Source organism: Artemia franciscana, unplaced genomic scaffold (genome assembly GCF_032884065.1).
Source record: "Artemia franciscana unplaced genomic scaffold, ASM3288406v1 PGA_scaffold_218, whole genome shotgun sequence".
In the NCBI taxonomy this organism is placed as follows: domain Eukaryota; kingdom Metazoa; phylum Arthropoda; class Branchiopoda; order Anostraca; family Artemiidae; genus Artemia; species Artemia franciscana.
In genome coordinates, this window is record NW_027062647.1 from 470,681 (window position 1) to 484,323 (window position 13,643).

General features: G+C 36.1%; 1 protein-coding gene and 1 non-coding gene across 2 annotated transcripts in view; both read left to right on the forward strand.

Annotated features, from left to right (window-relative positions):
• Positions 1-2,484: 2,484 nt before the first annotated feature.
• The window catches only part of LOC136041416 (sodium- and chloride-dependent GABA transporter ine-like), a 51,066-nt gene continuing 39,907 nt past the window's right edge, over positions 2,485-13,643 (forward strand). The window contains exons 1-2 of the mRNA XM_065726071.1: positions 2,485-2,721; positions 5,237-5,364. Coding sequence (XP_065582143.1) covers positions 2,576-2,721; positions 5,237-5,364 — 274 coding nt within the window. The 5' untranslated portion in view covers positions 2,485-2,575. The remainder of the gene's footprint in view (positions 2,722-5,236; positions 5,365-13,643) is intronic.
• Trnac-gca (transfer RNA cysteine (anticodon GCA)) lies at positions 4,882-4,953 on the forward strand. Its single transcript has one exon. It is a non-coding gene; the product is annotated as a tRNA-Cys (tRNA).

A 13,643-nucleotide genomic window follows, 5' to 3' on the forward strand; every position in this document is an offset into this window, starting at 1 on the left:
AGAAAAAAAAACTACAAAAAGAAAAAAGGAGAAAAAGAGTACACACTATCTAAAGCAAAACATAAACACTAACTAAAAGTCAAGCCTTTTTGTGCGGGATAAAAATCTGTTTACACTAGTCCGAACTCTATTATTTCTAATTATCAGCGATAAAGGAAACGGCACACTTATTTCATGTTCACTTAACTCAAACTCCATTGCTAAACGTGCTCTACAATAAACAGGGCAATCAAATTAAAGGTCTACCCTCTGGGAAGAGAAAAATTGATTTATCTCAATTATAAGCTTGAAAAAAAAATCAGCGGGCCGAGCTAGACTAGACTATCTCTGAGACATTTGTAGGAAACCAATTAAGAACAATATTCCCACTATAAAAACATTTGTAATCATGGATTTTCTACCAATGCAATTTTTGTGTGAATAGTATGCTTCAAATGTTCCAGCAGATTTTTCAACAAAGATCCAATTTTGTAGAGAAGTTTTCTAACAGTCTTAGCTAACATTTTTTTTTCAACTCACGGAAGCGCAATTCTTAGTAAAATTGTTTGCTTAGTATTTCTGATAGAATACTAGAAAATGGCTTCAGTATGATTTTTACTCTGGCTGAACTTACAGAGGAACAGCGCGAACTTTTGTTCGAATCGAGATTATTAGCGATACCAGGCCCTCAATCCCTGCCCTTTCGCACATATGATAATATGTCCATAATTTTGAATGACCCTCATGTATAATATGAATGTTTCCAGTAACCCAGTTTTCCAATTACAGTATGTTCAGTTTTAGGAAAACTATTTGAAAGATGTTATATGGAGAAATTAGTCATAAGTGTGATCACGGGGACCAACAGTTTAGGTTTCGTGAAGGTCTTGGTGTCCAAAATGCCCACGCAGCTTTTCTTGCGATTTTTGAACGTCATAAGCATTCGAAAAAGAATCTTTACATTTTTGCGATTGACATATCTAAAGCCTTTGATAAGATTCTACATTCCCAAGGGATTTTACCTCTACTAAGAAGGGGTGTGGACCCTTTCATTTGTGTATGTCTGTGGACATGGTATTGAAAAGCATCAATTCTCGTGCGAGTAGAAGGCAATGTGAGTACCCGTATTAATGTTCGTCGTGAAATAAAACAAGATTCAGTGCTAAGTCCTGTGATTTTTAATAATGCTATTCGTTCGGCGTGTCGCCATTTACCGCCATATCTAATTGAGCCATATGTAGATGCAAGTCATTTGTCATATGCAGATGATATTCTTCTTCTGTCTGATGACCTCCAAGGGTTACAGAAAGCTGTAGACAGTGTTTGCGCTGCTTTAAACGGAATTGGACTTCAAGTTGTAACTTCTAAAACAGAACATATTGTTTTCGGTTCGGGTTCCCAACAATTCCCAAATGCGGCTATTCAAGTTGGTCCTAGCACTGTATTTGCGGCTTCTTCACTCAAGTATCTTGGTCTCCCATTTGGGAGCTCGATTAAAGCTATTAGAACACTTATTATAAACTCGCTGAAGGAGAAATTGAGAAAATCATATGGGTTGCGTGTTAGGGTAAAAGGCCAATTTGATAAATGAACACTGGGTCGGCTATACAATTCATTTTTTGAACCGCATGGATTTTTCCTGATACCAGTGTGGCGATCATTTACTCAAAGTGAGCGTAAACAGATCCGTTCAGCATTTTTTCGGTTTTGCAAATATTTTCTATGTATACCCATTTGGATACGAAACAGTTACATTTCTAGGCGCTATGGAGTGTTAGAAATGTGTGAAAAGATGGATATACTCGCCACCAAATTCCAAGAGCGTTGCGATAGAATTGTTGATTTCCCTCTTGCGTGCATTCTGAACTAAATATCACTAGTGTTCGACCTATAGTTCAAGTTTTTTCTCTTCTTTTGTTGTTACGTGAGTGTTTTTTGCTTTTCTTTTTTCTTTCTTTATTAACTCCTCTATGATGCATTTTCTGTGCAGAGGGTGTCAATAAATTATTAATTATTACTAGTTTACGCAAAACCGTTTACCATTTGTAGAATTCAGCTTGCTTATGATTAGAATTTACAGCCAAGATTTTGTGATACAGTTTTGTAATCTGAATCAAAAATAATTCCTCTTTTGTTAACGCCCATCATTTTATCATACTTTCTTTAAAAGTTTTTTAGATAAAAAATTTTCATGGATTGTTTAACAAGAACTATGGACGTTAAGCAGTCTGGTTTTACTTTTAAATTTACAGCAAAAAACTGCAGAGGAATACTCTGATAAGCTATTAAAAAACCTTTTTTTTCTCCTATAATACCTACATTTTGCAAAAAAAAAAACACCAAAAATTTAAGGACGCAAAAAGTTCTGGTAATTAGTATACCCTAATCTGGTTAGATTAGTGTATTTTATGTTATGTAATACTAAATTTTTCTCCCTCGCCATTCCCCATCAAGTTACTGAAAAAAAGGTAATGGAATTGGTTTTTTGAAAAAAAGATATGAAGTCAGAGTAATTTCTATTTAAGGAGCTGGCGTTGCCACCGTTGTCATATCTTTCCTTTTGGCCACTTATTACAATGTAATAATTGCTTGGGTAATGTACTACCTCGTTTCTTCTTTCTCTAACGAACTTCCTTGGTCATCCTGTCAAAATAATACTTGGAGCACTGATAGATGCTGGGATTATTCTGAAGGTAAAACACCTCCCAACAACTCTGTACCATCAACTCAGGAGTTCTTTGAGTAAGTGATTTTCTATTGTATCTCAGTCTCAGATAAAAATGCTCATCCCACTTCTGATTTTTTTTTTTTGAAAAAGCGATCGAGAGCTGTATAGTTGCTGCTGTTGAACAGCAACGCCTCTCGATTGAGTATTGGCCCTATTTCTGCTTTCTGTTTATTTAACTTTTATGTTTTTCCTAGAAAGCGGAAATATATTATCTTAAAATTTTGAAAAATAAAAAATAAAATTTCTAGCCCAAGAATAAACCCTTTTCATCCCTCGTGTCCTAATACTTTGATTTCAAACTTTGCTTTTCCAAATTTCTTAAAAAACTGGAGTAGATGGTCTTAAAAATTTGGAATTTTGGCCGAACAAATAAACGTTCAAATGGTGATAAATCCATTTATTTAAACAGTTAAAGTAGGTGCCAAAGTCTAGATATTTTGATCACATACATAGCGACTGTCATCAGTAGAATTTTTCGTCTGTAGAATATTCCTACTGATGACAATCGCTGTGTATGTGATCGAAGTATTTGGACTTTTGCACCTGTTTTCACCGCCTAAATAAATCGATTTATTCCCATTTGAACGTTTATTCGTTCGTCATAGAATGGTAGTGTGATCTGAGAAAAGCATACCTAATTTAAGGAGTTACGACGAAAATAAAGTTTTGGCCGATCCTTTAAATGTACTGATTTCAAATTTACTCTATCTTCAGGCAAAAATCCATGAAAGTGATGCAGGAATTACCAATTTGGAACCTTTTTTCATTGTTTATATTTTTATTTTTATTTTATTGGAAATTTACACGATGATTTTTAAGAATTTATTTTGAGAAGGGATAATCGAATACTGAGTTGTTAACTAAGATTATAAATGTAATTTGCAATCATGATATTTGTTTTGCCAACAATAATGACGCATGCTTAAAAAAGTTAGTAAGCCTTAGGGATGTCATCAGTTCATTCAAATAAAGACGGGATGGAACGGGCAAAATTTTTTTTTCCAAATTTTTAGTGATTTTTTTTTTATTTTTCGACTTTAAAATGATAATGTAAAGATAGGTATTTTCAATGAAAATCCCAAAAAGAGTAGTTTTGAAAATCTAGCGGGGCCGAAAAAATTGGGGTGAACACCAATTGACACCTCCTCTTTCCAGTTGTTACCCCTTGATGAGCCTTCTTTTGCCTTCTTTAGCTTCTGCTATATTTTTTACTGCAATAATTCAAAAACTTGTTGGATTTTAGACTAAAAGGCAACGCTCTAGTGTTTACTATAGTAAAGAGCCATAACCCTTCAGTGTATTATTATTTTTATTTTTTTTTCCAGAGCAACTTCATATTGAAGGGGCGGACATATAAATTTTGGAGGGGGTTCAACCTGCCCCTCTCTCGTGCCCTTTTTCCCACAAAGACATCTGATCAGAAATTTGAGATAGCAATTTCGTTCGAAATAGCCCAAAGATCAAATAATTATGACGCTAGGGTTGACACAATTCCCAAGCCACGAGATGTCATATCTGACATTTTCACACATCTAGAATGTCAAAACCGCTTGTAAAGCTGTTCTGAAAGGGGTTAGCATGGTGATATGTGTTAAATCATATCTGGTTCATAAAAATATAATAAAAATGCATATAACCAAACTTTTGATGAGTTTTTTCTTGAAGCCCTTTTTTGTAACGAAAAAGAAACCCCCCCGAAAAAAATGCTGGATACGGCCCTGCCTGTCGGCTTTCCGTTGAGATAAGCTTTTTAAACTGTTTTTGACAAGAATCACAAAAGTGTGATGTTGCCTAATCAAGTCGGTCAGTAAAAAAGAACATATTTATATTGTTGCTAAAAATGAAGGGGGGGGGGATCAGCCACAGACTGATTTTCCATCTCTGATGATACGGGCTGAGAACCTTTGTATGGTACTGTTTCCTTACTGCGTCAGCGAAATTTCGCAACCTGGATAAATCGTTTTGTTGGGTGGGGGGGGGGGTAAAATTGCAATTTATCGGCTCTCCTGAAGAAAACGCCACATGGTTAAAAGAATAGTACCGTTAGATTTCTTATTTATGCTTTTTACAAATATCACGGTCGTTTTTCTGAACCACTCCCCTCCCTGTCTGGTGGTCCCATATTCGTGTTCCGGGAGAATAGCATATTTTGTATTTAATAGTTGTTTAATCACGGGGACATAGCTCAGTGGTAGAGCATTCGACTGCAGATCGAGAGGTCACCGGTTCAAACCCGGTTGTCCCCTTTTTTTTAAATTGTCTTTATTGCAACAATTAAGTGAGATTGAACGGACAATACTACAGTATCTCTAAATAATTGCCATCTCATAAACGAAAAGCCAAAGAAAGATGAGTAAATGAAATAAAAAAGAGAAAGTGTGCCAGGCATTGCACGTTATCTGCCAATAAGTTATTAGATCACGGGATACATTTTAAAATATGAATATTAGAATATCTTGAAGTTTTGTTTCTGGAAAGTTACGCTAAGATTGATGAAATTTTATGCTATGTGGAATTTCCTTTTTCCAGTCGTAATGTGTTACAAGTAACAACTGGAATCGAAGATATGGGAAGCATGAGATGGGACCTCTTTGGATATCTCTGTTTGGCCTGGATTCTCGTCTACTTTTGCTTGTGGAAGGGAATTAAATCATCTGGTAAGTTTTGGTTCATTCCTAGTTTACTGATTCTCCTCGCTGAGGTTTGCTGCGTATCTTAGTAGTGATTTATTCACTGTAACCAAGGAGTACTCTCGAACAATAATCATACCTACACGTCCTGCTTCTACTACTAACAAATCATTGCATCATCAAACCGTAGGACGTTAATGAAGTAGTGCCCGCTTCACCTTCCCCTAATTCTTTCCACTTTCATTTTGTTACAACCTTCCCCCGCCGCCCCTCTTCCGTTAAATTCTAATATCCTTAAAGCTCTTTCTTATGATCGCTTCTTGTCCAATTTGAGGACGTCCTGCTTTTTAGTAACCAATTATCTTCATCCGTAGAACTTGAGTTAGCCATAATAACCTTTCTTTCATTATAGCTCTAGAAGGAGGAGGCAAATAATATCTTCTGCGCAGATATAATGGCTGTCACACAAAGGCCGTAAACTGTTGACACAAATAATGTCTGGCCAACAAATATGGTTAGCCAGATCCCACTGGCTAACCATAACAAAATGAAAATTGTAAAGAAGAACAAACAAAGATAATTCCAGCCAGTACAAAAAGGAAGAGTAGTATACAGATATTTCGGTCGAGAACTCTGGTCGACTATCTCCAGTGCAAAAGAAGAAATAATGAATAAAAAGTGTAGATAAAAGACGAAACCTTTAAGGTTTGTTTTGTTTTATTTTGTCCTGGGTATTTTTATCATTTTTTTAAACTCATTGTTTCCTTTTTTGCACTGAGGGCGGTTGAGCAGAGGGGTTGACCGAAATGTCTGCACACTATTCTTCCTTTTTTTCACTGGTTGAATTGTCCTCGTTTTTTCTTCTTTACAAAGATTTATCATTTTAAATATATGCTCAAATAAAAATATTTGAGCAGATAAATAAAAGTATTTGTTATACAAATACATAGGAAAAGAAAAGTAAAACATAAAAAACAAATAGCAATGATTTGTATGTAAGCCTTAAAAACTGAGAGTGAAAAAGAAATTAGCTAGTATTATAGCCAAAAAAGTTTGAATTATTTATAAGAGAAGAAAATGGCGCTATTTCCGTAAAAAAATCACTACATCATCAATATTTGTCGTTAAATGCCAAATGTTAGATGCCGCTGATGACTTTTTCGACACTATCACCAGTTTTCCCTCTTAAAAGTTATCTATACCCTTTGGTGTGGCCCTGGTATACCAGTGGCTCTTGCTAACAATTGTTAATTGTTAGCTACAAACAAGCTAGTTGTTATTATCTGATCCCTTAAACACTGTGGCAGGTATTCGGATTCGATGACCGTAGATGAAGCAGGAATTCCAACTACCTAAAGTAATATGTCCTGAGGCATCTAATATCGGAAAAGTGAGAAATTGAATTGACCGAGCTGGAACAATACAAAGTAATTACATAAAGTTGATTATTTTTCGTATACAGTTTTATCTAACTGTGCTAATTTTATCGAACTGTATACAGTATTATCTGATTATATTTATCATGATTCGCAACTATTTATGAATAATAATCAACTTGCATCTCTTGCTTACTACGCTTAGTTCGTAATGTTCGCTTAGACTGTATATTATATTATATTCACAGTCTTTGGAAACTTATATTTTGCCAGCCCTAAAAACTTCATAATTTAGTTTTAGCCAAAAGAAAATCTTAGTTTTCAGAAAGAATTAGTATTAATAGATCCAAAATGAATCCAGGTGGCTGAAAACATGTTTATTTTCATGATTTTGTTACTTTAATGTTCAGACTTCCTCGCTGTATGAAAATAATATAAAGTATGCTCTTTCATCCTTTGCTCAAATTTCTTGCGAATTTTGCAGAAATGTATGCCTAGGTAGATCTCAAGAATAATGTGTTTCATTGTCTTTTGAATTTAATTGGTTTTTGTGTCTCAAAAGAAAACTTTACGTGGTCAAAAGCTAGCTAATAAAGGGTATTTTATTAGATTTAGACCCCCCCCACAATACAATTGTAAATATGGATAGTAAATAAAAAACTGCAGTAATTGTGCAAATAATGATGATGTAAATGTAAGAAGAAAACCAAAGAGAAAAATACGTAAAAAAAAAGACAAGACGCCGGTGAGGGGATCAATATGCATAAGCTGTACGGGAGAGTTTTCTATCTCTTTGGAATTATTTCGGTTATACTGAAGTTAATCGCAAGAAACTAGTTTTGATCAGGCCCAGATTTACCAATTGGCCCACTAGGCCCGGGCCAAGGGGCGCACAATGTCAGGAGGTGTAATAAGTTATCACTGAGTGATTTTTTTCTTGACAGAAACTTTGTTGATGTGATTTATTGTCAGTGCCAGGCGCATTCCCGCCGCCGCGGTGCCTATTCACAGGAAAATGACCTTAAAACAATACAGGAATTCCGTGGCTAGTTATAAGATTTTAGAAGTCTCCCAAGAATGGCAGCTAATAGTTTGACATCATCTTTCCCTATCATTACTTTTGGCTTATCACTTGCTTTCTATTCATTGCTTCCACTATTCCCGAATTTTTGGGAAAAACGGTCCTGCAAAACTGCTTGGGCCTAGAAGCGTCAAAGCTTAAAATGGCCCTGGTTTAGGTCCTGGGTTTAAGATAAAAAAACAGTTTACAAGATTTGAAATAATTTTCCGAGATTTTATTTAAGTCTGGGAATATTTTGATAATAGGGGAAAGATTTTAAGCATAAGTGGTGGAGTAAGGTTTGGCCCGAACATGTCTGTGGCCAAGCTACAAAAAAGCTAATAGTACTATTACTACTACTAACAACTCAACGCAGCACTAAGCCGCCTGAGGTCAACATAGCTACAAACGCTCGTCCTCCATCCCAATCTATTCAAAGCCTCCCTCTGTGCACCCTCGAAGGACGTTCCCATTTCCTTTAAATCTTTCTTTATGACATCCTCCCATTCCATACGAGGACGACCTGCTTTCCGAGTTGCCATTGCTGCCGAAATGGATAATCTTCGGCGATCTGTCATCCTTCATCCTCTTAACTTGCCCATACCATCTCAACCTTTCTTTCATTATAGTCCTAGAAAGTGAGATTGAACCACATCATTCATACAGTCTACTGTTTGAAATACGGTCAGTTAGCCGGGTACCCAGAACAATCCGTAGGCAATTTCTCTGGAAGACATCTAGTAGATCTTCATCCGCTCTTTGCAGCGCCCATGCTTAAGAGCCATGTTTGACCACTGTCGGTACTGTACCTTCCATTATTCTAATCTCAGTTTGCAAACTGGTCTTCCTATTCTTCTAAAAAAAAATTTTACCTGTGAAAAAACACCCTGTGCCATGGCTATTCTACTTTTAACATCTTCACTGCTCCCACCGTCTTTATTAATAATACTACCAAGGTAAGTGAAGCTGCCAACCTGAACAATCTTTTCGGAGCCCTACGTCGCCTTTTCATCTTCACTTATTCCTTCCCTTTGTGACTCACTCTTCTTAAGATTAAATTTTAAACCTATTCTAGCACCTGTAATGCAACTCGCAAAACCTGTAAATGTTCATTCATTTTGCTCGGACTTTCATCTAGGATGCTTAAATCATTAGCATAATCTAAGTCCAGGCGAGTTTTTTCTCCCCATTTGATTCCGTGCTCTCTCTTTGCCTTTCCTGTGCTCTTTAAGATAAAGTCCATCAAAATGATCCATATGAAAAGGGATAGAATACAACCCTGCTTAACTCCTGATTCAATGCAAAACCAGCTGCTAACCTCATTTCCTACCTTAACCGTAGCAATGTTATAGTATACATGGCACTAACCACTTTAATGTATTTGTCTGGTATACCATACAAGGATAAGACCTTGGCTAAAGCTCTTCTATCAACAGAATCGAACGATCGCTCATAATCTATAAAACTGAGGTGTTTGACAACTAAGGCACTTCTCAATTATTAACCAAAGAATGAAAATGTAGTCGACACATCCTCTACCTTTTCTAAAACCGCAGTGTTCTTCTCTTAAAACCTTTCTACAACATCTCTCCGTCTCATCACCTTTCTTATACAGTGGTTTAAGTAAGGTTTTCCTAAAATCGTTAGGTACTTTCCTTTTTTCAAAAATCGTATTCATAATCTTCACTAACTTATTTCTAACCTCAGAGCCACATTACTTAAGAAACTCATTTACCACACTATCACCACATGGAGCCTTATTATTTTTAATCCTTTTAATACTGTCGCTAATTATTCCTCACAAAACAAATCTCCCTTCACATCCAAGGTATCACAAACTTTTTCATTTTCCTGTATATTTTTTCCTGCATCTCTATCTCGGTTTAGCTCATTCTCAAGATGTTCCGCCCATCTATCTATATCTCTTTCCGTATCACTAATTGTAGAAAGTAGTAATGCATCAGATAGATGCGTTAAGTTAAAGACAGTCGCTAAAGATAGATAAGATTCACAATCTTCACTAACTTATTTCTAAACTCAGAGCCACCTTACTCAAGAAGCTCATTTACCACACTTTCATCAAATGGAGCCTTATTATTTTTAATCCTTTTAGTACTGTCGCTAAAAATCTTGGCTAAAGCTCTTCTATAAACAGAATTGAACGCTTGCTCATAATCTATAAAACTGAGGACCAAAGTGTTTGACAACTAAGGCACCTCTCAGTTATTAACCAAAGAATGAAAATTTGGTCGACACATCCTCTACCTTTTCTGAAACCACACTGTCCTTTTTTTAAAACTTTTTCTACAACATATCTCAATGTTATCACCTTTTTTATGCAATGGTTTAAGTAAGGTTCTCCTAAAACCTTTAGGTACTTTCCTTTTTTCAAAAATCATATTCATAATCTTCCCTAACTTATTTCTAACCTCAGGTCAAATTCATTTACCACACTATCACCACATGGAGCCTTATTATTTTTAATCCTTTTAGTACTGTCGCTAATTATTTCTCGCAAAACAAATCTTCCTTCACATCTAAGTTATCACGGACTTGTTTCATTTTCCTATTTATCTTTTCCTGCAGCTCTATCTCGGTTTAGCGCATTGTCAAAATGTTCCGCCCATCTATCTTTATCTCTTTCCTTATCACTAATTGTGACCCCGTTGCTATCTTTAACTGGAACGAGTCTAGATTGATCTCTCCCTCTCAATTTATTAACATACCAGTACAATATTTTACTGTTATGCCATCTAGCTGCATCTTCCACATCCTCGGCAATTTTATCCATGACCTCCACATCAGACCTCCTTAGTTCATATTTTAATACTTTCTCCACTTTCTTTACATTCCTTTTGCTTTTATATGATCTAACACTCCGATAGTTCTTACACGAAACCCTTCTCCTGTCTATTAAACATAAGCTTTTTCACTAATATTCTTAGACCCTAAGACATCGTCAGCAACTTCATGAATTGTCTTTTTAAAACTATGCCAACTGTCTTCCGCATTGTCTAATTTCAACTCTCAAGTTTAGTATTCAACTGTTCCTGGAAAATTTCTGGCAAATTCTCATCTGGAGTCTCATAGCTTCCAGTGAGGTAGTTACCCTTCCGAAATTTCAGCTTTAAGTTAACCCTAGACACACCTAGATGGTGATGTTTAATTTTAACTTCAATAACAGCACTTGTATATACCCTGGTATCATGTATTGATCCTGCCAGTCTTCTTTTTACTATAACATATTCAGCAAGGTTTGCTGTCTTACTATCACATGAATACCATGTCAACTTATGGGTCATTTTATGACCAAACACTGTATTGATTATAACTAGATTATTATATCTAAAAAATTGCAAACGTTTGTAGCCATTACTGTTTTCTATCCCTACGCCAAATTTACCTAAGCTAGGATTGCATCGATCCCATCTATCTTCTCAAGTCTACAACGAAGTGCTTAAGCCGGCTTAGAGTCGGACAGCAAGAAGTCCCTGGGACGTCCAGTAACGAATAGAGGCTATGTGCAATCCTGGGCCCATCTTGGTCACAACATGCTTTTTAGCACTTGGTGATTCTCTTCTATCAGCAAGAGTCAAAATACTGCACAGATATTCCCAAGCCTATTACCTCCGACTCATATATTTATATATTTATGTCTAAAAATATTATACTACTATGGGGAGGCAGCCCATAGTAGATAAATTAGCTAAGAAGAGGTTTCTCAGTCCGAAAACGCCCGTCAAAACAGAGCAGGCCCAGAAGAATTATCCATTAATCAGAATACAGTGAGAATGCTGTGTCGTTTACTAGGTTATAATTTCCTGGAGGGGCGCCACTCCTCATGTGAGAATAGAGTTGACCGCAAGGTCTCCAGTCTTGCAGGTACCCCGCAAAGGGTTGAGAGAGCCCTTTGCAGAGGCCATTGTCCATATATCTGGATCTTACGCCCTGCCGCAGTTGTCCTCCTATAGAGGATCCTCCCACAATTGTGTTTTGCTTCACCATGCAATTCAACCCATTAGGCTACTGGGAGAAAGTTTGTTACTCATAGGATGTGTGGACCAAGGTCCCCCCTTGGTCCGTGTCTCTTATGGAGGTACCCTACAAATCTGTAGGGCGTTCCCCTATTGCCACCTGAAGACACACTAAGTGGCCTGGGGAAGGCCCATAAAGAGCAGTAGACTCATAAAGCTCTTCTTCGAAAGAAAGTCATTCATATTTTTCCTTCTGGATGAAGTAAATCCTGGTTGTCAGAATCAGTAAAGGAAAGCCAGAGTGTATCACACTGAAAAACATACAGGAGCGTGTTGAGTCAGCACAAAGGAAAAAAAAGAAGAAGAAGAAAAAGAAGAAAATTTAAACTTCCTAACAAATCGGTAAACTTACATTTCTTGTCTTTTAATATAATATTTGATGATTTATTCATTTATTTCTTATAAGAGTATTGTTTCTTGTCCAAAATCGTTAGTCCTCAGCACTATTACCTCTATGGTGCAGTTTTCCAAAATGGCCTTCACACACTCAACAATTCTTACACATCACACCGCTGTCTAACCCAACAATGCTTGACAAACAATTTAGTGCCAGCCTCTGACTAAAATGTCATGAACTAGTACAGCTTTTTACCATTACTAGTAAAAACTCTTACCATAATAATTAATGGAATTCATAGTTACCATTCTTAAACCAGGTTCAAATGAAGATTCTACTTCCCTTGATAGTCCTTTTCAAAACGTATTTTTGAATTTTCAGTCACGGTGGGCCAGAGTTCGTTCTTTGCTAGGCTGCAGCAGATGCTGCAACCATTTTTTGAAGCTGACTTTAAAGGCTTAATCACGTAAGATGTCTTGGCAATATTATTTTTTAAACTATTATTGCAAGTAGTTTTCGTAATTTTCTCGTGTTCTCTCTTCTTTTTCATTGCTGAATTATGTTTATAATATAGGGTTTTTGGCTGTGTGAAATTTTTGGTTAGGGTGTAATATGTGACGATGTCAAGCTCTAAAAATATCATTATTCAGGTACCTACATGACATTTTAGTTCAAGAAGTGATACTACAGGGCTCGCATAATTTGGAGCCCCCATTGGCGGGGAAACTGTTATTGATGAACGTAGTCGATGAACGTAGTGTGTTTGGTAATTCAGAATAACAATGTATACCAATAGAGTAGAGCTAACTTCAAAAGGAAAAATTAAAGATTTAAAATGATAAAGCTGTACATTTAATGAAGAATCAAACTAAGAAGCTCTGATAATTAAAAAAATAAAATAAACAGTAGTCTTGCGCAAAAATAAAATATCAAGCAACATCTATACAGAAACAACTCATGCTTTGAAAAAATCGGATTACAAATTCACATATTACTATCTCAGATGAAACGAAAGGATTAAATTTACTGATTACTGCATTCTTTACGCTAAAATTTTACTTTTTGTCCCAGTTCTATAAGAACAACTGATAAAATGCAAGGGCTGTTTAATAAGAAGCTTTTCAAAAGTACTAAAAACTATATCAACTACAGCCCTATATGAGGGGGGGGGGTTGCCTCCTCCTGAATACTTTGATTTTTATGCTAAAATTTGACTTTTTGTCCCAGTTCTTTAAGAAAAACTGATGAAACACAAGGGCTGTTTAATAAGAAGCTTTTAAAAGTACTAAAAAACCATAGCAAGGAGCAAGGTATTGGGGAGGGGGAACCCCACTTGTATGCGCATTTGTACAACGCACATTTCTGTTATAATGCGGCTCCTCACTTTCAGTTGAAAAAAAAACTTGCGTTTTTTTTTACTAACCAGGCTTGGGCTGTTCAACCGTCCAGTCCAGGCTCATTCTTTTCACATTTTTCAAGAAATTTTCTATCCTTCTGTA